The sequence below is a fragment of the Mytilus trossulus genome, chromosome 14 (assembly GCF_036588685.1).
Source record: "Mytilus trossulus isolate FHL-02 chromosome 14, PNRI_Mtr1.1.1.hap1, whole genome shotgun sequence".
Lineage (NCBI taxonomy): Eukaryota > Metazoa > Mollusca > Bivalvia > Mytilida > Mytilidae > Mytilus > Mytilus trossulus.
In genome coordinates, this window is record NC_086386.1 from 39883563 (window position 1) to 39909540 (window position 25978).

General features: G+C 31.7%; 1 protein-coding gene across 6 annotated transcripts; it reads left to right on the top strand.

Annotated features, from left to right (window-relative positions):
• The first annotated feature begins 239 nt into the window (after positions 1 to 239).
• LOC134695799 (uncharacterized) lies at positions 240 to 22913 on the top strand. Of its 6 annotated transcripts, none has more exons than XM_063557214.1 (14): positions 240 to 506; positions 3949 to 4111; positions 4932 to 5032; positions 5887 to 6018; positions 6770 to 6946; positions 7483 to 7598; positions 9775 to 9901; positions 10391 to 10719; positions 11735 to 11788; positions 13797 to 14255; positions 14530 to 14589; positions 20576 to 20662; positions 21128 to 21349; positions 22266 to 22913. In XM_063557214.1, exons 1-14 carry the CDS (start codon positions 434 to 436, stop codon positions 22278 to 22280), a joined length of 2115 nt encoding a protein of 704 aa, XP_063413284.1. In that variant the 5' UTR covers positions 240 to 433; the 3' UTR covers positions 22281 to 22913. The 6 variants fall into 6 exon arrangements, with proteins under 6 accessions (XP_063413284.1, XP_063413283.1, XP_063413286.1 ...); XM_063557213.1 differs by having other exon boundaries at positions 22431 to 22913; XM_063557216.1 differs by lacking the exon at positions 20576 to 20662 and having other exon boundaries at positions 22431 to 22913.
• Positions 22914 to 25978: the final 3065 nt, after the last annotated feature.

The following is a 25978-nucleotide window of genomic DNA, read 5'->3' on the forward strand; positions in this document are numbered from 1 at the left end:
TGATGTTATAATAATTAAGTCAAATCGAGGTAAAACATTGAACTGAAGTTTGTAAAAGAATCGGCTTAAAACATTACTCAATTTTTTTCTGACAAAATTCCAAAATATTTACTAGCCCTTTTAACATATTGTACAAAGCAATGAACGATATACTAAATTTTATCAAATTGGTCATGCTTTAAAAATTATAATATTAAGATAATCCTAAAAAGATTAGTTCAATACACTAATCTCTTAGAAACCATTTGAATACAGATCGGGAAGTTTTTACCCTCGACTTGGACTGAAATGCTAAATTAATTGTTATTTTATAGTTGTGATTAATTTTTTGAAAATGTGAATTTGTCAGAAAAAAATGGGATTAATTTTCCGCACCATAACATTCTTCTAAAATGGAGATTAAAATAAGGTTTTCAATATAAAAAAAATAAAAATGGAATGTCAACATATCAAAAATGGAGGATTGTATTTTGTAATTATTCTTTTGGTAGCTGTTGTTTGTAGTGGTAAGTTTTTCATTATGAACTTTTCAATTAAAAAGGACACAATTCAAAGCTTCATGCATGTGCATTGGAAAATTGTGCCGTAACAATATTTTTTGAGACTCTTATGGAGCCTTATTTTGTTATATAGGCATTGTACTTTTTTTTTATACTAAAAAGGTATGTACCTTTTGCTTATCGACTTATTTTCTCGAAATTGAAATTGCCGATGAAATCGCGTGTATTAAATTTCGCAGTTGCGCAGAAAACATTCAAACATTAATAACGAATTTCCTGTATTCAGTGAACAAGATTTTCGATTTATATAATATATGCAATCGTAGTTTTTTTGCAGGCTAATTTCGAGCTATACTTGCTAGCTTTGTTCAATTGATACACGTAGTCTAACGCAAGACTGTGAACATTTCTTTTACTGCATACAAGATATTGCATGTCCCTCAATGCTCTAGGTAAGACCGTTAGCAGACGTACCAGCTACTTTATATCAAGCATGGAGGTAAGGATGGGAGGTCCTTCATTTATGTATTTCAGTTTTGTCCGCTTACTTTTCTTTATCTGTTTATAAATAATGGCTATACTGTATTTTGAACATTGTTCTTTCTTTATGTTAAATGCACTTGGTAAATACAGCTGTTTCTCAAACTACACCTGTTATGGAGATACATATTCATAGATAGTTTGATTTGTAAACATACTGTTTCCCAGATATGATCTTTATGTTCCATCTCATAGAGACATAATTTGGGACTGTTTACAATATAAAAACATACTATTGCGGTGAAAAAATTATTCTGAAGCAGGCAAACAGTAAAGTATGGGGTAGTACAAAATTTTAGTTTAAGTTTTAAGTTAACTAGTATTAGTAGAACAAGTTCGGGACATACAAGTGTTGAAAATATGCAGCACAGCCCTATATTTTGACCTTTGAATAAAATAGCAGTGCATATCAACTTTCTATTCTAAGATATGATTTTTCACGAAACCTCTTAGTGTCAACGTTTAAGCCGCAAAGGGAGTTCCTGTCAAAAATTGCATTGTCTATATTTACAGAAATGCAACCTATAAGCAGTATATTTTTAACCAATTCTTTAACTGTAGCATTTATTCTTTATATTTCAGAACTCAATTATTTTCTATGCTTTATTTTTTGTCCATTTTTCTCTATCCATTTGTTTTTGCTTTATCATAGAATCATATTCAAAACAGTGTGGTCCTGGCCATTGATAGACGACCTAAATTATCCCATTGACTGGGACAGATTAGGTGAACGTTTGGCGGTAACAATCACTGCTCACTAGGTACTTGTTAAAGACACTGAATCTGAGGGGTCACCAAAGATTCTCAACACCTAAATAAAGCAATTCGAAAAACTAATCCGGAATAATACGATGTGTTGATTTATATCAATAATATAAATCAAAACATAAAGGTTATTCCTGAATAATTTTTCGAATTATTTTATCATTAAAGGCGTTAAGAACCTTTGGTGACCCCACAGTTTAAATTCTATAATAAGTAAGGAGTGAGCAAGGGTCGTTACCGACAAACGTTCACCTAATCTGTCCCAGTCAATGGGATAATTTAGGTCGCCAATCAATGGCCAGGACCACACTGTTTTGAATATGATTCTATTTTACCCATGCTCATCATCTAGTACAGCACGGCTTATTTTGTTTAAGCTATAAGTGAAGTTTTTGTAGGGTTAATTTGTATTTGCCTTCCAAACGTTCAACATGAAAAATGGGTGGATGAATGCTTAATGCCAGTGATAAATAGTTTATAGGCAGATAAGATGATATAACATAAGAAAATATAGTTTGTACTTGCAAGCTGTAACGTATTTTAAAAGTGGTAGCTCACAAAGTACGCCATGCCGTCTTCGAGCTAAACAGGATTTTGCTCTAACGTCTACACCAAGTTCTTGATATCGTTTGCAGGATATAGAATGATGGGAAAACAACAACATAGAATGGAGAAAAGAGGTTAAAAGTAAAAAGAATAAAAGCTGCTTCAATATAAAAAATCGTGAAAAACAAAATCCAATTAAATTTGATAATGAAAATGTCAAAAGGAGTAGGTCCGGTAAGGGCCGATTTTGGTCTCAAAATTTAGGTTCATCTAACGTGAGTTTATTTCAATTGATTGGATTAGTTAATATGAAAGATTTTAACTTATTTACCAATTAAAAACGCTCTGATTCAAGCTTAGATATGAAAAATCTATCAAATATGCCAAAAAACGTCACTTTTCAGATGGTTTTTTGTCAAAATTGAAAGTGGTCGCATACGTATTCATCCTCAACCTTTATTTAGTTTTGTATTATCATCAAATACAACTTACATTTCAATATAAAGGATGAATACGAATGTGGCCACTTTCATTTTAGAATTTTAAAGATTCAGTAATTTAGCATGACTTAATGATGCTAAAACATGAGATTTGTGCAAAACCGCTCATATTTATGTAGCAGAAGCATTTTGCTCTCCAAAATATACCTTAAATCCAAAATATACCTTAAATCCAAAATATACCTTAAATCCAAAATATACCTTAAATCCAAAATATACCTTAAATCCAAAATATAAGATTAGACCGTTGGTTTTCCCGTTTGAATGGTTTTACAGTAGTAATTTTGGGGCCCTTTATAGCTTGTTGTTCGGTGTGAGCCAAGGCTCCGTGTTGAAGGCCGTACGTTAACCTATAACGGTTTACTTTTTAAATTGTTACTTGGATGGAGAGTTGTCTCATTGGCACTCACACCACATCTTCCTATATCTACTTAAAGATAACATTTTCACAATTTTCTAAAACTGCTATATTTTGGGGCCAATAAGTGGTCTAACTAAACCTACTCCTTCAACATAAAATAATGATAATTCTGAAACTGAGAACACCATGCAAATTCTTACCCTTGTTAAAGGGCTGTGCATATAGATAAAAGCGGATCGGAGACAAAGCAAATACATGTAATCCCTCTCCAGATCGAACGCAATCATACAGTGTAACCAACTGTATGAATGCGTTATGTTTTATTTTTTTATTTTTTAGATATCCAATGATTTTTTAAACCATTATAAATCCAATATTACGTCAATAAAGCGCAAATGTCCTAAACATTAAGCCCACAGGTCTATTTAAAAAGCGCAAATGTTCTATCAAAATGTACAAAACGTCACGTGCCGTTGAAGATATGTCAATGATAATCAATCTAATTTTAATTTGTTTCATTACGAAACTCATATTTGGAATGCCTCACTTGATTACAGATCCAGGTACGTTTACAGAATTTTCATTGAACAATTACGGACATCGGAAACTCGTTCGGGATAGCTTTAGAACTTCACAAAAAAACCCACAAAAAAACAACGTCAACAATTCCCATCCTATTGTTATTTTTGACTTTTAGCTCAGTTGCAAATACTTGAGGACAATTTTTATATTTCAGATGGCGCCTGTACATTTCCGTCCGCCCTGAATGGTGATTGGTATAGTAGTAATGGGGGAGAGTTGACATTCACATCAAATACATTTTCTAATTTCAAAGTTGCATCATTCGGTACTTTTACTTTTACTTGTGAAATGAGCAGTGGCACGCAATATGTAAGCAGGTAAGCATGCTTGACCAGATTACTGATGAATGTAACATAAGAGAGCATACAGCAACATTCAATTGCTCAAACCTAATATCGGTTTGTGTGGAACTTATTTGTCAATCACGCGTTATTATCGAGTCGATATTAAGAATTGAACGATGCACAGTAAGGCCGTGAATTCTTCTTGCTACCAGCTAATTGGAAGATATTACGAGCACTTTCCATTTTCATCAGCTAAGAAAGCCCTTTTTGAAAGGCTAACGCTTGTGTATATATGCATTGAAAAATATAGCTTTGAGGTTGTATCGATAAACTAGATATGAACGAGTGAAACCGTCAATAAACAACGAATGAATAATGGGATTTGACATGAAGGGGAATTCACTCTTTTGTCGACTTTTGATCCACATAATGAACTACAAAAGATATCGCAGAAATCACTTACATAAGTAACTAATATTGCAGTTAAGGACAACAAATACAAACCTATAAGTCAAAAAGTATATATAATAGTTGTGTTAACCGATCATATGTTTGAGTAGTTGAACTTATTGCTGTCAATACTATTGAAATACTATCGAAATCAATTGTACATGTAATATGTCATATGACTGAAGTAAGAAGTGCAAAGAAAACATTTTGAAAGAGAAAAGTTATTTTGTTGGTTATTCATTTTGAAATGGGTGACATGCATTGCATGTGAAATAAGTAGCCGAAAAGTAATATTAAAAACATACAGCTGTATCCTATCCGTAGTTTATTTTAGTGTGTATGTTGAGGTTATTTGTAGATATGACAACTAGCTTACTTTATGCTTTTTGTTTTTTGTTTTCAGTTCAGAAGTATTTTACGTGTTTGCCCTCCCATTTGTTGCCTACATTTGTATGGATTTAACCGCCCTTTCAGGATACAAGTATCGCTACTACCAGGCAACAAGTAAGTGGTATAACTATAAGTCACTGGATACGTTAATGATTTACTTACGGAAAAAAGGGACATGTAAAAATGACAAGCAAAGAAATATTTAGAGACCATCGTTTGAAATTATTATATACATATACCATTTTTTTTTTAAGACAGCCATTGTCTTGTCGTGTATGCTAATATAAGTTATATGGTTCGCTACTGACCCCCTACGGATCCATAGAGGGTTAGTAAAATCCATAGGGGGTGAGGCCGGAGGCCGAGTCCCCTATGAATTTTATTCACCCTCTATGGATCCGTAGGGGGTCAGTAGTTAACCGTATAACGAATTTATCGGACGCTGGACTTTTCTGCGGCGTTTTGTTGAAAAATAAACAACGAAACGCAACACCATTAATAGATGACGTCGCCATTAACGCGTCATAAACCCCCTATGAAACCTACTAACCCCCTACGGTCTCATAGGGGGTCACCACGTGACGGCGTTTAACCAATCACAACGTGATAATTCATCTATGGTCCGATAACGCCTTAAAGATGCCTTAATATACATTTTGCGATACGATGTCTTATTTAAAAATTTAAATGAAGACAGTGGTAAAAAAACCAGGAATTTTTTGATCAATTATTTCAATTTCGACATGTTCATCGATATTTTAATGTGTTTTTTTTTTTGCGCTAGCCTATAATTTTTTTAACATAAAATTTGCATTACCCATTTAGACTTTCTTAAGAACTATATTTGATTTTTCTCTGACGAGCTCACTTATTAGGTCATGGTTCATATCTCTTTTTATTTATACCATAGACAACTTCTCTTACATATTACTGCTAGTAAATCTTAATCTTTATTTATACAATTGCAGCACAACTGAAAGACGCGGAATACGCCAGATTAAAGATCTACCTAAATAACACAGTGACGGTCTCCGACATCAATACAATATGCGAGCTGACAGACTATTCAACTTTAAGTTATCACATGCTTCTAAAAAATAGTGAGTTCATCTTTCCATATTCCCACTATGTCAAAAATCCATTAGAAAAACGGTAAGCAGACAGAAAGTCACGTGACAAGTAGTTGAAGTACAGAAATTAAATTTAGAATAAGTAAACGCGAAAAAAGTTGCAGGACAGAAAGTTACACATGTGATATTACAAAAAGTCACACATGATCGTTTAATTATGATAATTGTTTGCATATTTTAGAGAAAATTCTTGGAATACTTACCTTTATTATATATACTCATTTTACAGTTAAGGAATTTGTTCATAAGACTTTAAACATGTCTTTATCAAATGTTGATCTCGCAAAGGATATTTCGAGGTACCATGAAACCATTAAGTACCGAGCAAATTTTACAAATTGTATTGAATTTCATGACAACATTTTAACGATTGTTGATTTCTTTAGAATATTTTCTGTCTATAAAGTTGCTTTATCGTTTGAATTGTTTTACATTGTCTTATCTGGGCCTTTTATAGCTGACTATGCGGTATGGACTTTGCTCAGTGTCGAAGGCCATACGGTGGCATATAGTTGTTAATTTCTGTGTCATTTTCATCTTTTGTGGATAGTTGTCTCATTGGCAATCATACCACATCTTCTTTTTTATATTATAGTTCAAGAAAAATACAAAATATATAATGTCGATATAAAAAAAAGTCAAGAACGTCGATTTTAGGGTGACACAGTATATTTGATGTCTGTTTGAATTATTTTAAAACTATTTTGTTTCAATTTTTCAGACACTATATCTAGTCAGAAAATTCAATGTCCAGATTCATTTCTGGGAACGTTTAATTATACCTACGATACCGGAAGCGGAAATCTGTGTGCTGCTAGCAGTGGATTAGACGTTTGTACAGACAAATCCACAATGACCTTTGATTACTCACTATGCTCCGAGACCCAAGCTTATTCTGGTGAGTTATTAACTCTCTTTTAAAAATAACAGGTTTGTGTTAGACCTTATATGTGTGAATTTTAGATTCATATATTTCTTTTCGCAAGGCAAAGGTATGTGTGTGCGTGTATGTGTGTGTGGATGGAGGAAAAAGGGGTGGTTCTTATCAATCTTTGAATAGAAACTGTAATATACCCTTTACATACACTTTAAATGTGTGTGTCGTTATATTGCTGTTTCATTGACGTATTTCACATATTTCCGTTTACCTTACTTTGTTAAATCATGTAGTGGTCGTATTACATTCACTGGTATTGATAAACGAATTTTATATATCGTATATTTACATTAAATATAAGAGCTATTGTACCTACACTAATGTAACAACTAACTTTTTTGTTCAGACTTTGCCGTTTTTATTAGTCTGTAAAAATGATGTTTACTACACTGAAAAATATTATTTCATCCAACAATTTAGAGAATAAAATGCGACTTTATGTTGGAACCATGATTAATACATTAGTCCCAACTACAAGTATTCTTTTCTCGTTTTAGCTGGCGGTATAGTAAATTGTTTGTACTCCTCTACGTCAGGATCTGCGACATTGCTTCACGTCTTTAACTTAGATTCTACAACAGATGAAACCACATATTATAGATTCACGTGTTATGTAAGTACAATACTTCACGTTTTTGACTACGAGAAATCACAATGCTTCACATTTTTGACTTAGCCTTCGGAGAAAGCACAAAGTTTCACGTTTTAACTTATACTGTACAGCAGATGGAAGCACATACTACACACGTTACAGATTCACGTGTTATGTAAGTACATTGACTTAGGTCTTAAGGCTATAGTAAGTACAATGCCTGACGTTTTTAACTTAGACTGCAGAGAAAGCACAAAAGTAAATAAATAAATTTGTTGTTTTAACTGTCTTCTGATTGATTGAATTATTAGTTTTATTTTCAATGTTATCAATTTTGATGGCGACACGCCCACTCTGACGTTGTGTATTCATACGCCAATATGTGTGTGTACGTTGTTATTGTTAATATAGATAATATAAAAAGGTCTTTGAGCCTTATTTTTGATAGAAATTTATTTATAATGAATGGCAATAATTAATTTTGATTTTATTGAACCATAAAACTAATTTTTGACTCTTCACATTTTACATAATCAGCTTCGCGGATTATTCAATGTGAAGAGTCAAAAATTAGTTTTATGGTTCAATAAAATCAAAATAAATAATAGCCATTCATTAAGTACAATGATTCACGTTTAATTTTGACCTGCTATAGATAAAGCACAAGTTATACACTCACGCGTTACATAAGTACGATACGTTATTTGTGTCTTATGAATTTTACGAGAGCTCTACGGAAGACTTCTTTTAGTGGTCTCCTACAAATGTGGTTATTAACGCATGCATATATATATATATATAATTTACCAACACTGTAACTTGAATTTGCAATTGTTTTCATAACTCTCCTATCATTGGGATTTGTTCATTAACAACCTTATTTATTTCAAAAATAATAATGAGGATGTCACGGCAGAGCATTTGGGCGCTTCCAACATTCGATATGTTTTGTTTAAAAAAAAAAGAAGAGTTTTATCAATTATACTTTCAATTATACTTTTTAAATTTTAACTTTCCTGAACACTTTGATATTCGCTCTCTTTTAAACGTTTTTCAATATACCTTTTCCGCCAAAACTTTAATTGAGTTAAAACTTAAATGTATCGTAGGTTTCACCATAGTTTTTGTTCTTCATAAAATATGCAAATATCAATAAGCCTTTATCCCCAGTACGAATTATTAAAATAGCATAGCATGTTGATTTTCTAACTTTTGAAAATAAAACAAAAAGCAAAATTTCCACTTTAAACAGTAATTAAATGCTTGGCATGTTTTAATGAATTTTACTAAACTGATAGTAAATATTGATAGTTATATCTCTTTCTATCAATTTAAATATAACTGGGTTCAAAGGTTTTGCATGTACTTGTTTTTTAGAGTTTAATTGCTGCTGAAATCGACTAACCAAATAATACTTACTATACAAATTATCAATAGGTTTCAGTTAGTCACTTGAACGTCAACTTGATACAAGTAGTGTAAAGATACCATTGAAAATTAATCAGATCAAATATCCGAAACACAACAGTAAAATGATTATTTCATGGAATGGATTATCAGTTGCATGTTCGTTCTATCGATCCATGGGATTTGCTTTAACGCACCTGGAATAACTACATGTATCAAACCACTTGAATTACTATCAAGCTACGGGAATCATTATCGACACACAGGAATCATTTTACGACACTCGTCATCGAGCCACGGAAATCATTATACGGCAATCATCATCGAGCCACAGGAATCATTATACGGCAATCATCATCGAGCCACGGGAATCATTATACGGCAATCATCATCGAACCACGAGAATCATTATACGGCAATTTCCATCGAGCCACAGAAATCATTATACGGCAATCACTATCGAGTCACGGGAATCCCATTGGTCCACTAAAGTCAAAACTGAGTCACGGGCAATCTACAGGAATTTCCATAGTACAGAACTAAAGTGTTTATTAAAAACTCATGCATGTATTTTGATTAATTCATTAATTTGTACCAAATGAGAATGTTTTCATTCGTTACATGTATATTTGATCAAACTTTTTTAATATAAATTTTCAATTGCATATGCATGCTATTTATGATTTCGTTCGATGTATTCTGCTTTTTTAGTCGTTATATTTTATACGAGTATGAATTTTCAATGGCATATTTATACTGTTTATATTTTCGTTCGATATATTAATTTCAGGTAATTGAAACAATTAATAGCGTTGTGTATGCTACACAATATCCACAGGATTGTCATTATGGACAGAATGCCACAAATGTTAATGCCACTGGTGGAAACTTGGTTCTAACAGCAGAATCTATTTGTGGTAGGATTTCCATCATATTTATTTACTCTGACTGGCAAAAGTATCATTTCTTCATATTTTTTAGGTTAAAATTTGTTTACGTTGTAAACCTATATGAAAAGATTTGCTGTGGTCAAAATGCAAAATCCTCTATTATTTTACATCTTATTTCAATGTAAATCATATGGCTTTGCGTGATTTCTTTCGTAAAGATCAAAACAGAAAAGGGCACAAGATGTTTATACCCTTATATCTCAAAGTAGACCGAGACTAAACAAAAGTTTTCTGTTTCGAGTCCATAAATTTAAGAATTCAACATAACAAAAAACAACCTCGTGGAATTTAAGATTTTGTTTGAAAATGAAATGAAAGTCTGCCGTGAAAACGAATCGCAGTAATATAATCAGTGCAAAAGAAACACAAAAGAAGCTACTTTATAAATGCTAAAATTTATGCTAATAGTATTTATTAGCTCAAACATTAAACCCTTGTCTATTTTTTCACAACTAGTGCCCGAGACAGTAGCTGCAGCTAGTATAGGAATCTACATTGCCATCGTTATTCTGCTTCTAATTATCATCATCGCCATTATATTTGCAATATATATGTGGAAGAAGAAAAAAGAAGAAGAAAAAAGAAAGAAAATGGAAGAAGAAGAGAGACGGCTTCGACAGAATACAATTAGGGAAAAGAGAGAAAACCCCGATTTGAGACCGGAAATGGATCTTGGACTTCCGGACGATTCTAAATATAACATCGATCGTCTAATATACAGCGATGACAAAATGGTTACACCTTCAAATATAGAAATTGAAAGATTGAGATCCCAAGGATTTGAGGTAAAATAAATTTCGTATGAGTTGGCTTAAGATTAACAGATATACACGAACTGTACCAAAGATCTGTGTTTGCATGCATTGACCAACTGACTGATTGATTGTTAGTTACATTGCGTCCAGTGGCAAATGTTTCAAGGATGCTCAAAATAAATTCATTCTGTGCATTTGTGCTTTTGCATGTTCCTAATCCAATTCATTTTATTTTGAATGAAATATAAACTTATTAAGAATATAAATGTATTCATAAGATTTGTTAATTTTTTCGTTCATTGATTTGTATCCCACATTTCCCCATATTAATGCTCGTTTGTCGAGTAAACATATGTTCTTTGGTAGTAGACGGATTATTGTTTCAATGGTAATCCTACCACGTCTCCTTATTGTTTTGAAATCCTGTTGTTTTGTCGCTGTCCCTTTGACCTCTAAATTGAATCTCCATTTATTGATTCACTAAAGAAATGGAAGAAAATAAGTTAGCTCATCTTTTGACACTTGTAAAATTCAATTTCCAAGACGTCCATATGCAGTCATATATCTTTCTATTGATACCAATAAAAGGAAGAAAATCAGTAATGGCATCTTTGGACAATTGTTCAAAAGTTGATTTCCATGACTTCCACATGCAGACGTATATAATTTTTTAATTGATATCAATAAATGGAAGAACATCAGTTATCCCATCTTTGGACACTAAATCTTGTTTAAATCTAGTTTCGAGGACGTCCACACGCAGCCAAATTATATCCTTTTATGATACCAATAAAAGGAAGAAAATCGGTAATTCCATCTCTGGACAATTGTTCAAAAGGGATTTCATGCACGTATTTCTTTTATTGATATCATTTATACATAGAAGAAAATCTGTAATGACATCGCTGGCCGATTGTTTGACATACACATTTATACGTTAACGAAAGGTGACGTTTAAAAGTCTTTGTTTACAAATGCGATAATAGACTTAACCATTATTTAAATAATTTATTTATTTACATTTAAATAATTTGTTTATTTACAGGGATTTGATGGATTCGATGATGATTACATGGACGATTTTACTCGACAAAATATGGTATGTACAAATGGTTTTTTTTTAGGAATTTTTGTCATTTTAATGTTTCAACAGGATTTGTAAATCGAAGTTTTATTGATACTTCTTTGATATAAGTCATAGCTTTTTAGAGTATTTAACTAGAAATTAAAAAAAATCTGGGGAAATTGTCCCTAAATGGCTGCATTCATTGTGTACTTGTGTACTTGTTGACTTGTAAACAAGGGCACAATCTAACCAATTGCTGAAATACAAAGGTTTGACCCTCCGGAATAATAGAATGAACTGCGTATGAAAAATAACGGAATTTTATTCCTAACGAAGTAAGCATTCAATGTTAGAACTTCCCTCATATTTCAAAGTATGACCAATTTATTTGGTTGATATCATGTGAGTCTGTAAAGGTTAACATGTCAGTGTCAAGATTTCAAGTACTTTTGAAATAAGAGAAAATTTGCATTCCACAAACGAAATATACATGTAGTGAGTAGTAATGTGGTTTATTATTTTTTTTATTATTTTTGTATTTGTATAAGAGACAAAATATTATATTTTATTTATTTTCAATCACCATCTAGTAGTGAGTATAGTTATCTAATCATCTATATCTAATATAATATATTCTTATGATTATTGTATAATTAATATTATATATATGTGTATGCTATAGGAAACGGGCCCTTTAATTGCATTCAATAATTTCTTCTTTTTCTTATGCATGAATCTATAAATCATATTCTTCTATGAAATATCGTTCACTGGACATTAATTAAAAAGAAAGGCTTGACTTTGGATTTACTTCATTATCCTTTTGATAGCATCTACGTTTGTAATAAGGTTTTAGGCTTTCAATTTAATTTGGCTCCCATAATTTCTGAATTATCAATTTTTTGTCGAAATGCGCATCTGAGGCAGTAAAATTGGTTTCGTGTATATTTTTCTTACTTTCCAACAAATAATTCTCGATCTGCATTTAATTTTGGATTTTTTCTTCTGTTTTAATATCTCTGCGACAGTTTAAAATGTCACTGACGTAAATGAGTAATCTTAATACATTTGTACTTAAATAAAATTCATAATCTTGATTTATATAACATCAGTACTGTCTGTTAGCCCTCAGTTTGTTTAGGGATGTATACAAACAGTAATAACCAAATAAAAGGGGTAATATAAGTGTCATGATTACTCTTAAAGTTATGGTAAAATGTTTATGAAGTATCGTTTATGTAAATACATGTACAAGTTATTACAAACTGACGAAGTACTTACTATAAATGTTTCTTTCATCGTAATGTCATGTACATTGCTATTAATCTTGAACTTTCATTTTTATCATATAACGAGTAGGATGTAAAAATAGCACCTTTTGTTTTACATTGAAAAGGAAACCATATAACCCAAAAGCTCAAATGTTATGTAGAAAAATCGCAATTGCCCATTTTGTTATTGAGCAAATGTTTTAAAAGCTAAGGCGCGAATGCCCTATTACACAATAAAATACTCTTCTAAACATCACACTCAGAATTAGAGATTGAGGTCTGAGGTCGTAACTAGACAATCACTGAAGAGGCATTGATGGCCAAAATGCGCATCTGGTGCAGTTAATGTGGTACCGTTAGTGTAACTAGAACACAATTAATATTGATATAAAAAAAGTATGTGAAGGTGTTTACTATCCTTGTTGAGTTGATGTTTTACTGACGGAGACATCATATGTTCATTTTTAATAAGTATTAAAAGAGACTTTAAAAAGTGATCAATCTTGAAATACACGTATTATATTTATGCAAAAAAAAAGATAAAAAGACTAACCTCAAACGACTTTTTAAAGATTTTTACACCAGAAGAAGATTACACAAGATAAAAAGCTTACATTTGTGTATTTAATTTACGTTACATAACAAGGCTAAGTTTTTAATCATTGAAATACAATTTATCCTTAGTCTGTTCGTTTTACGTACGAAAAATGTTGTTCATGAATTTTGTACATGTATTAGGTGTAATATAACAAAACATGTTTTATTTGCAGATTGATGCTTCCTTGTTCATGGACAAGCGTCAGCGCCTTGATCCTATCGATGAGATGGAAGGCAGTGAAAGAGGAAGCGCGTCTTTTATGAAAAGATTCAAGGAACTCGCACGAAGCAGAATAAAAAGAAAGAAAAGAAAAGGTGGAAAATCGAAAGGTAAAGGAAAGAAAAAGAGTAAAAAGGACGCTGATGGCAATGTTGTGAAAAAGAAGAAAAGGTTAGTCCTTGACCTTGGAACTATCGATGCCGAAGATTGGGAATCTGACGAAGATTTTGATGGAGACGAAAATGGGGATGACGATGTAAACCTACCAGGACAAGTTGAACATTTGGAAGGAGAAATGCCTTCTGCGAATGGAGGAATTGGACCAGTGTTGTCACAGAGGAATGTTTTAGCAAACAGAAAAGTTGACCAGGAACCACAAGGCAAAAAGAAAAAGAAGAAAAAGAAGAAAAAGGTAAGAATACATGTAATTCATCGACGATTAGGTCGTTCAAAGTTTGAAAACAAGTTAGAACTTTCACAAACATAATGATTTTGAATATTATATGTTTTTTTAAATTCAATAGAAATAATTCAAATTTAATAAAATTTAAGGTTCAAGAACATTTTGACAAACATTGTATTGACGTTATTTGCATTGGATATCTAACTTTCATGCTTAATATCTTTAGACTAATAGACAATCAATCAGTTTTATACACAAGCAAATGTTTCTTCTCTTCAAACAGATCACTATTAAAATAGATTCTTTTAATCATTTACGAAGAAGGAAAAGTAGTCGAGTTGAGGTAGCCAACTATGGTCTTATTTTACTGAAACAATATATCCTGATATTCATATTAGAACAAAAAAGTCCAATGGCATTAGATAATAGTCTATTTTCATTACCGATCGGTTTCCATTTCTTTAGACAAAGGGAGATAACAATCTTTTATGACAAATTGCGTCCTCTGAAGTGGAACATATTTAATACATATTGTCCAAAGTTTCAGTAAAAAAAGTTTTGACTTCGTAAGTGCATTACATATGCACATGAAATTGTGAAAAAGTGATTTTGCAATGAGATGCACACCTGTTTATGACAGCTAACGTGCACCTAAACATGCATTAGTCATTTTGAAAGACCCCAACAGTTATAAAATGGAAACATAGTCGAATAGATGAGAATGGTAATTGTCCTTGCCAAATTGAAACAAACGTGTTACTCGAATTCTTGGATATATTGTTTTATGATGTATTCTCAATATATAGATAACATTTCAAATCTAACTTTTATGTCTAACACCACATTAATTTTCACTTCGTTAAAGCTAATGTAAATATTTGTCAATACTCATTTCACTTCTACTACTGGACACTTTTAATACACAATGTCACAGAATTTGGATGTTAGTGTAATATTAATTTAAAACAAGATTTAAAAAAAAAATAAACAAAAAGGTGAGAAAAAAGTTTTTTGTAAGAGTCATTACGTGACACGGAAGCAGTTTATCACGTGACTTTGTTGTCCAATAGGAATGTGATACTGACGATGAAGATGTGGAAATGGATTTGGAAATAGCTACGCCAAGACTTATTCTTCCAAACTTACGCCCTGAAAATACAGAAACAGATCAGGATAATGTAAGTTTAGCTTCTATGTATAGATACATTAATTTTGTATATTTCATATCAAATAAATTCACAACAGACATTTCAGATTACACTGGCATCCAATATGTATTGGTTACCACTTGTTAATTCACATATTGTTATATTAAAGCACGCGATATCTAACAAATATATATTTATGTTTGCACGCGTCATCAACTTAACCTTACTCATCAAGGAGATTGAAAGAATATTCCTTTTTAGAAAAAGAAAAAGGGTCTATCTACATTGGCGCCACCTGTTACAAAGAGAAAGTCGTTATCGTCCCTCAGGAGTTTCCCCTCAATGAGAAGTGCAAAGGTGAATAATTGGACACAAGAGCAGGACTTGGATTTACCGCTTTTCTTTGAAGATCCGAAATTAAAAGACCTACCTCCGCTCCAAAGAGTAAATAGAAAGAAAAATCCGAAACTATGGTCCGACATCCTTGCCAAATTTGGTGGGGATTTAAAACTTGGCAATGACCCAAATAGGCTTAGATGGTCGGAAAGTAAATGGCGTAATTTATTGGAGGAGCTTTACACTGACAAAAAATACTTTGACTATATGACAAGTAAGTACTTTTATTATTTATTTCTACATGTTCACTTGCCATATATAAACAAGTGTAGTGAAGTGTATAACATGGTCAACAGACAATAACGTAACGACTATTTCAAATGCAAACAAAAAACACTAAAGGAAAAAAATATCAAGACAAATGGGCGAACATCAAAAAGGTTTATCCAAAGTTGAAAAGTTTTCAAACTAATAGGGCAATTACAATTCTAAGAAGCATGAAACCGTTTAAAAACAAGCGAGAATTAGCAAGAGAATTTTTGATCACGAAGGAAATTTTAGAAAGTGTATATAATTTTCTTATTTAAAAAAAGGGACACGAAGCATCCATCCAGGACATAAAATCAGTTCAAATAGATAAAAATCAAAAGCATAGCGCTTTTATAGCTGTTCTTCATCTCAAAGTCAATATTAGACCCACAAAACGGAATGAACAAACTCAGGGTCATTTGATTCATTAGTCAAATAGAAATACCGACCATTCCATAGCAACTGCATTTTAACTACGGATTTTAATGTGATGTGAACCGAGCAATTTGTATTTGAGTAAATATTAAGAGACGTTGTCTTCTCGTCTATTTTCTACAGACAATTGTTTTATATGTTTTTCTAATTTTAGTCTTTGATTGTCCGTTTTTTTTCTACAAATTAACAAATTAATGGTAACAATAGAAACTTTTGCATTGAATATAAATGATAAAGAGTTGTCAAAATGAACAATTTCTTTAATTAAAACAAAAAGAAGTCAGTTATACTTATAAATATTTATTATATTTTATAAAATTTCAAATAAATATTTTCAGAATCAGCGAAACACAACCCCGCAGAAAGAGACGTTGTTGGAGAAGCCAACGAAGGACTTGGTTATCTGTTGGATAGAGCTAATTTCTGGAAAGAGCAAGAACCCATATCAGTTCGCCCACCTTCATGGAGATCACATTCTTTTGCACATTCCGCAAGTTCTCCACGGGGGAAAACCCCAAAGAAATCGAAATCTTTCGTAAATTCTACATCTGTTAAAACTACAAATGACACAGTATCAGAAGAAAGCTCTGGAGGTGATTCGAAAGAAAATTCATCACTTCAAAAAGAGGAATTGTCACCGAATGATATTTCTACACTCCACAGGGAAAAATCAAGGCTTTCAAGAGAGAAATCAATGATTAAAAAAGAGAAGTCAAACATTTCTAAAGAGAAATCTTCTCTCCAAAGAGAAGTGTCGAATGTTTCTAAACCAACACATTCAGTAAGAAGAGAAAGATCGTTTATGGATTCGCCAAAGTCGTCGCCATCTAATAACAATTCTCCGTTCGACAACTCTAAAAGTAACACACCACGAGCGAAAAAAGTTCATTTGCCAAACATAGATGATGCAAATAAGGTGTACAAAATGGACTTAATGCCGAAAACTCCTTTGACACAAGTTAGAATAGATATTGACAGAGAAGAATCCATTCTATAGTGATGTTCATTGTGAATTGTTCTGGTTCAACTGTGATATTTACTGATATGTTTTGTAGCGTGAATTATCAATTCCTTGTGGCTGAAGTCGTCATCAGCATTTCCATATTTGTGACTCAAATTAATTGAAAAAACTGTTTTTGAATCAAATGATATTGTACAGTATATTAAACTTGAAAATATATCAATGAGGTAAAAAATCACGAAACAAATATATCACCACAATAAGATGGTTTACAAAAATCCTTGACCCCCACTTATATAAAATCTAGCAATGAAAGACGAAACATAATCGAAAGATACAAAAAATGCCTGATATATGGAGAAATATTCACTTAAACTTATCCCAATACATTCTTAATATGTATGCCTAGATTTTTGCCTATTGTTTGTAGATTTTAATGAGTGCTCTGATATATGTTTTCTTTTGTATATATATACATTTGACCTACAGATTAAAGGTACTTTCTGTTGTAAACGGATATCAAATAGGTCTAAATAATGATACTGGAATTACAGCTTATACTTTCAAAATTATTTATTGTTTGATCTATTGGTTTTGTTGTTTGACAAAAAGCGAGTCAAATTTTTCATGAATATTCAGGACGAGATCAAATTTAATTATAAAGCAAATTTGATGTATTCATCAAAAGCGACAGATAAAGAAAAAATATAACTCCTGAGTACTGATTAAAGATACGACACATTACAAAATGTCAGAAAAAGTTTCTTGCAACATGGCACTTAAAAGAACCCCTGAAAAAGAAGTTGCATTTGTTCTTTTATATGCCAATAAAGTAGGATTTTGCAAGCACAGGGTAACGAAATCAATGACCTAAGTTCGAATTCAGGCCCGTTAATATAAGCACAAAATGGCAAGATTCACTGCAATCAGCAGAAGTCCTGGTAGCTATATATTCCAAAGTAAACGTTTGGGCGTCACATTCGATATACCTATACTAAACGAGTTTGTGATGTTTTCAAAATATAAACAAAAGGTTTACTAACTAATGGTGATTTGTCAATATATTTCAAAACTATCAACCTTCTCATTCTCAATAAATGCAATACCAAAACACTACTACATTATGTAAAATATAATCCTATGTATAGTTTATCTACGTTTCATGAAGCCAAATAATAAAAATTAAAAAAAAATATATGGTTTGTGATACTGTGTGTTAGTTTCGGTAATTTCGAGCGTTCTTATTACATGCTGTTTTTATATTAATTGTGATAATTAATCGAAGACTATTTTACCTCGTCATGTGTGGCTTTGCCTTTTCAAACATTTGAATATCTCCATTAGTTACACATTTCTTTCGTACCTTCCTGATATATGCTCATCATGAAATTATGCCCTTATATTTTACCGTCAGTAGTATTTGTCAAATATATTAATAACTTGTTCTGTTTTCTAAGGGTTCATATTGGGTTTTTTTCACAATAGCTCGTTAGAAATATTATGTACAGTAGTTGTCGTTTGTTTATGTAATGACATGCGTTCAGATTGAAATGAAACATTCGATTCGTACATCAACATGTTTATAGGATTATGGAGTATCAATTAATTTGGTTTACATTTGTACGTGATCTACTTCAAAAATAAACGCGAACGATTTTGATTGATGTATACTACGCGCGGCTAGAATAACGATGTAGATAGTCTAAACATCATTGCTGTTAAAAGTGTAAGTTTTTCCTAATTACACATTTTCATTGAATTCTGTGGCATATGCTTGTAACACTGTCGAAATAAAATTACCCTTTTTGGGTGGAAATCAAGATTGGCACTAGTGTATTTTTGATTATTTTACAGTTAGTTTTGTAAGTTGCAGCACGTTCTAAACATTGTATTGTCTGTTTTCGTAATTCAAGTTATTTCTTAAAGGTATTTTTATTTTTTATTTTGCTTAAATGTCTAGAATTAAAAAAATAATCAAAATAGTTATTAATATCGGAAACAAACTTTTTAGATCTGGGCAATTTAAAATTAAGAAATTTTATTGCATTTTGTTTTAGCTATTGTACCCGGCACATTTGTTATGTTACAGTTTGTCTGATAAAAATATTCATGCACACACAAGATAAATATGATATAATGTGATAAAATGCAGTGCACCATTTTAAGAATTAAAACCTACCTGTAAATCATCCAGCAGTAAACGTGAGTATATTTATTATTATATGGCATTTGAGTTATTCGAAAATAAGGCTTTCTGTTTAGACTGTTCGAATATATTTGTGAAAGACATGAAAGAAAAAACTAAAATTGTTTCAATTTCAACTAAGAGTATTTTTCAATATCTGTAAATATATGACAAGTAGTTGGCTGATTTTGATAATATGACAGCCAGATATGAAATTTTAATAGATTTAATGACTCTATGTTACTCATGGATAATCTATTTTTGCATAATCTCTCTTAATAATTTGTACATTGTTATTACGTTTGATATATTAGGAGCAACCAATAGAACTTCACAAGCGTTAACTTTATAATACAATTGTTTAGGTACAGATGTGGAAAGACTCATGTCTAATCTCTTACAGTATACACATTATAAAGTTTTTTTTATGCATCTGCTTCTAGTAAAAAATCGACAATGAAGTCAAACGTTCAAATTTTTATGTCAGAAAAAAGTGTTTTTATTGATATCAATAAGTACTGAGAACCGTAAATGTTCTGGTGTAACCAATCCCTATGTTTCCCAAAATGCATTGTTCCTTATGTGATCCAGTTCAAATATTAACAAAAACTAAACAAAATGAATAATTAGATTTTTGGTAATAAATCTCAGTTCTTATTGACTGATTTATAACAATTAACAACAATGAACAAACAGAACATTTACGGTGATATTTTTGAATTATTAAATAGAGCACGTTTTGTACGTCTATTATTTCCTGACCTTTTGTGTATTGCCATTATCCTGTTATTAATACAATCATTGTGTACATATGTGCGCAATATGAATTTACTAATAAATAAAAAAAAAGAATGGATACGTCCCCTCGGTAGACTAACATCCCAAAAGCAAAACGTGCTCTGTTTACGTCTCGCTGTGTATATGCATATAAATGTATATGTAAAATTTTTCATAGAACGGTGCAAGGAAGAATCTCGACGTGATATCATATGCTACTCAATTTCTCGTATTGCATTCGAAGAAGAATTCCAAAAAACCTAAGGTAAATTTATTGTTCGGGCAAGAAACTTGAAAATTGACTTGTTCAAGGTATTTCCGTTCTTTTTGAAGGTATTTCTTGCAATTTCTAATGTATATCCGACCATGAGATCGAAATATATTTTCTATTCTGAGGCTATTTTTGTTTTATTGAAACTCTTTCTCAAACAATCTGTCATAAAGGTCTGATTGGAATTGGCTAAATACGCCGATTAAGTGTGAATAATCAAATTCAATGTTGTTTAAAAAAAATATACTTCTATTATACAGTATACGCTATGAAGCATAACGTTTTATTTCGAAAGTAATCGGCTTAAAATGTGGACAGTATTTGTCATTCACTTGTATTATACTTTGACTTGTTTTTTTATTCGTTTTGATATTAATTTGCTTTGATTTCGGACTCTCGATTCTAATTGATATAAAAATATATGCATCGCTCTCAGCAAATAATGTGTTTTTAAAATAGGACATGAGCAAGCCATCTGCACAAAAAATTGGTGGATGGTATATCATGTCGTCTGCTAAAAAACGACAAAAGACCCCAGAGAATTTAGATGAAGAAGCACCATCCTGGAAAGAAATACTAGACGCCAATCAGACAAATCACGATGTTTATTCTCAATTTGCCAGGTTTCCAAGAAATACAATATTGCCTAGTCTAAAGCACAGAAAGGCACATGAACTAGAGGTAATATTGATGAAATGAGATATGCATAAACATTGAGAATGCAATGGGGAATATGTCAAATAAACAACCCGACGAAAGAGAGCAGATAACAGCCAAAAACCACCAATGGGTCTTCAATGAAGCGAGAAAATCCCACACCCGGAGGCATGTTTAAGCTGGCCCCTAAACAAAAATGTATACTAGTTCAGTGATTATGGACGTCATACTAAACTCCGAAATATATAAAAAAACTAAAATTAAATATCATACAAGACTAACAAAGCCCAGAGGCTTCTTTCTTGTGACAGGCTAGGAAATGCGGAGGATTGAAACATGTTTTTTTAGATCTCAACCCTCCCCCTTTACCTCTATCCAATATAAAAATACAAACACACAACAATACGCACAGTAAAACTCAGTTTAAAAGAAGTCCAAGTCTGCTCTGTGTATTATTTTAACAAAAAAAATAGTAGAACAATTATTCTTTGATTGAACATGTATAACCCATTTTTGTTTCGCATATATCAATGAACGCAATAAACAAAAGCATAATGCAAATTATATGTAATAGGCATTCACATGGCCAAAATCAAAATAGAGGGAAATAATTATAATTACAGAACCATTCAGAGCTTTGATTGGATTTTGTTACCCGTAATGACCGTCAACGATTATCGAAAACTTTGCTTTTCAAATGAAGGTTGTTTGAATGTTTTTTTTAATGTAATTTGAATATCTGATTATTAATTAAAAATACAGAAAATAAAATTGAAAAGGAATAAGTTAGCATATTTCAACACAATAGAAATCGCACAACAAAACACACTAGATTCACTGTACAATTTTTCACAATTGATAGAGTTAAGAAGGGTTAGTTCATTCCTGCACAAACATTGTCTTTATGCGTAGTACATCATGTTTTGTTTTCTTCAAAAAGCTCAAACATAAATAATTTGAAACTACAGAAGTCAGAAACTGGAAACAAGCCGTGAAACCATCGACTCGTCGACTGAAGTTTACTTGATATCTACATTTTGACAAGAGAACAGAAAGAAGGACATTCAAAGTATCCATGTTCATCGAATAAACTTTTTTATTTCAGCTACAGCGAAATTCACCACGACCCGACTTATATCAACTGAACAATAACTGGGCTGTGTGATATGCGTAGAGCTTAGTACGTTTAACCATTTATACCAGATCACTTCAATTCGTATGGATATATATATACATGTATATATATTATATATGTTAACCCGTATTACTAATGTAACAGTGTATTTTGAAAGTGCTTGAATGGAACACATTCTTTGGGGAATGTTTTCCCTTTTGTTATTGTGTACAAGTTTTTAGCTTTTACCACTTAGGGACATTTAAGATATTGTAATTTGATATACCTGTTGTGGGTAAACCATACTGAGATGATCTCTTATCAGTTTTTAGAATGCACAAAACATATCAATTCTTATAACATGATCATTTTATTATTGTTTGCTACATGCGTTTTTTGTATTCCTAAAACGTTTTCGAGATGTTAATGTTTTTTTTATTATGTTTTATCATTAGAATAAAAATTATCATTTCTCATTAGCATTGCTCACTATTCCATAGAGAAAATTAAGAAAGATAATCCAAATGTTAATTTTAACCATTCGAAAAGTGAAAGCTGAAATTATATTAATATGGATACCAGGTTATTGGGGTAACCTATATGGCATTGATATAAGAGGCGGTGGTGGTAATGATATCAACGGTACCAATTGCACTGCATCAGAGGTGCATTTCTACAATTTTATTTCTCATCAGTGTTGCTCGATAACAGTTTATTTGACAATAAAAAACCGAATACAAATATAGAAGAAATTATGAAACCAAAAATAACTAGGCGTGTAGCCAAACCCATTAGTTTTATTCAAGAGGAAAGTTTAAGCTCTTAATGAATGAATACCATAAAGATCAATAACTGTTATTTAATCAATAAAAGAATTTCCTTTGCCAAAACAAAATGCAAAAATAAAGAAATCAGCACAACACAAAAACAAAACACCAAAATAAAAAGTAAATAGACCGAAAAACCCAAAGTTATTTTGTCGAACACTTGTCATTTTTGTTGAGATAATAGATTGCAATAGATGGTCTCGATCTATATATTAATAGAAAAGTTTTGTTTTGCTATTAATATGTATGATTTTAATGAATAAAAAGACAATGAAAATACCAGAATAAACTATGTTTTCCAAAAAACTGATATTTGATACCGAGGTTGATATGATGTATAAAAAATAATCATATTGAAAACAGTACAATAGTATTAAATATAGTAGATATATTTGCTTTCGTGTTCGGTTTTCATTTCTAGGCTTTTTATAATGGGCAACCAAATAATGTTATGTCGTCTGCAAAAACAAAAGTCTCCAACAAACACCTTAAATGAAGAAGCATCGTACTAAAATGATAAACTAGAAACCAATTAGACAAATCATGATAATTATCCACAACGTACAAGTTTCCATAGGAATACAATCTTAAAATCATCACATAGAACGCATCTATGATTATTCTGTCCATCTTCAAGATTTTTGAAGGTAAGTTATGTTGATCGGTTTTTTGATTGCTCTCCCCTCTTTTGGTATCTTAGAATTAACGATCAAAACCGATAGGACATAACTATATTATATATGATTAAGTAGAATTAATTTTGGTTACTCATTTTTGCCCCACCTACGATAGTAGATGGGCATTCTGTTTTCTGGTCTGTGGGTTCGTTTGTTTGTCCGGTTGTTCGTCCTTCCGTCCGTCCGTCTTTCACGCTTCAGGTAAAAGTTTTTTGTCAAGGTAGTTTTTGATGAAGTTAAATTCCAATCCAAATTAGAGTTTCTATCCCAATTTCATGATCCACTTAACAAAGAAAATGATAGTGCGAGTGGGCATTCATGTACTATGGACACATTCTTGTTCTTAGATATTTCAGCGGAAGATGCTTACACCTTTTCGCCCCACCTACGATAGTAGAGGGGCATTATGTTTTCTGGTCTGTGTTTCGTTCGTTTGTCCGGTTTTCCGTCCTTTCGTCCGTCTTTCACGCTTCAGGTTAAAGTTTCTTGTCAAGGTAGTTTTTGATGAAGTTAAATTTCAATCCAAATTAGAGTTTCTATCCCAATTTCACGGTCCACTTAACAAAGAAAATGATAGTGTGAGTGGGCATCCGTGTACTATGGACACATTCTTGTTCTAAGATATTTCAGCGGAAGATGCTTACACCTTGTTGATAAATTTTCCGTATCGATTTCATAAACATTGCATGATGGTCTTTATGTTTATATTCTAGGTAATGTCGTTGTTAATCACATAAATACATGTTAATGTGATATTTTTATTTGTCTTTGTACAATTGAAACCTTTTGAATTTTCCTCGTAGTTTTTTTTAGTTTTTTTTACTTTCTCTTATTTCTACTTGTTGATTATTTAAATGTTAGGCTATTTTTAATAGAACGAACACCGCATATTCTTTATCCTACTAATTTCTTTATTAATAGTATATATTTGAGGTGGGGTCAATGACCTGTTATTTGATTATCAGAAATATTGGATACCTAATCGTTTGATATAACAAAACAGGTACTTTATATCTATATATCTATGAAAATAGGCAATATGTACCATCATTTTCAGATTTCATTTGACAATGTTTTATTTAATTCGAAATCATTAAACAGAAGGTGTTCAACAAGGATCATCAGTCATGCACTTATCATTTTAAACCTGAAATAAACTTCTTCTATTAATAATCATCAGATTGCAAAGAATCTCGCTCAAACCGATACTAGTAAAACTTTTTAGAACTTTGTCATTAAAATTAGAAAGATTATATCATAAGAAGTATGTGTACTAAGTTTCAAGTTGATTGAACTTCAACTTCATCAAAAACTACCTCGACCAAAACTTTAACCTGAAGCGGGACAGATGGACGGACGAACAGACGAGCAGACGAGAAGAAGAACAGACGGACGGACTCACAGACCAGAAAACTTATGCATATGTATGGGACATAAAAAGAGGGGCAAAAGATACAAGAGGGACATTCAAACTCATAATTTAAAAACAAACTGAGAACGCCATGGAAAACAGACATATAATATAACACAAGACACAACATAGAAAACTCAGACTAAGCAGCAAGTACCCCACCTTCAAACCGGAGGATGACCTCAGGTGCTTCACTATAAAAAGCAGATCCTGTTCCACATGTGGCATCCGTTATTAATTTTACATGCGACAACAGAGTAAATATGCCCTTAGTTTCACATACGTATTATGCCAAACCAATTTTATCGGTTTCTAACAAATCCACTATCTTCAATACCAAAATACAAAATGCTTGGACTTAAGTTATTACAAGTTAACTGATACTTTGGACTGTATGCATCATGACTATTTATTTTAATATTTTATAAGCATCTTTGTAAAACAAAAATCAATTTTACTTCTTTTTTTTAATTTCTTGAAACAATTAAAGGGGAAACTTTTTATTTACACATTCCATGTTAAAGGGCTTTCGTATATATTTCCGGCCTTTACCAGATAGTATGTACTATATAAATACCTTTTTTAGTTAATTTTATTTCTTAAGTTTGAATTGAACTTCCTTAT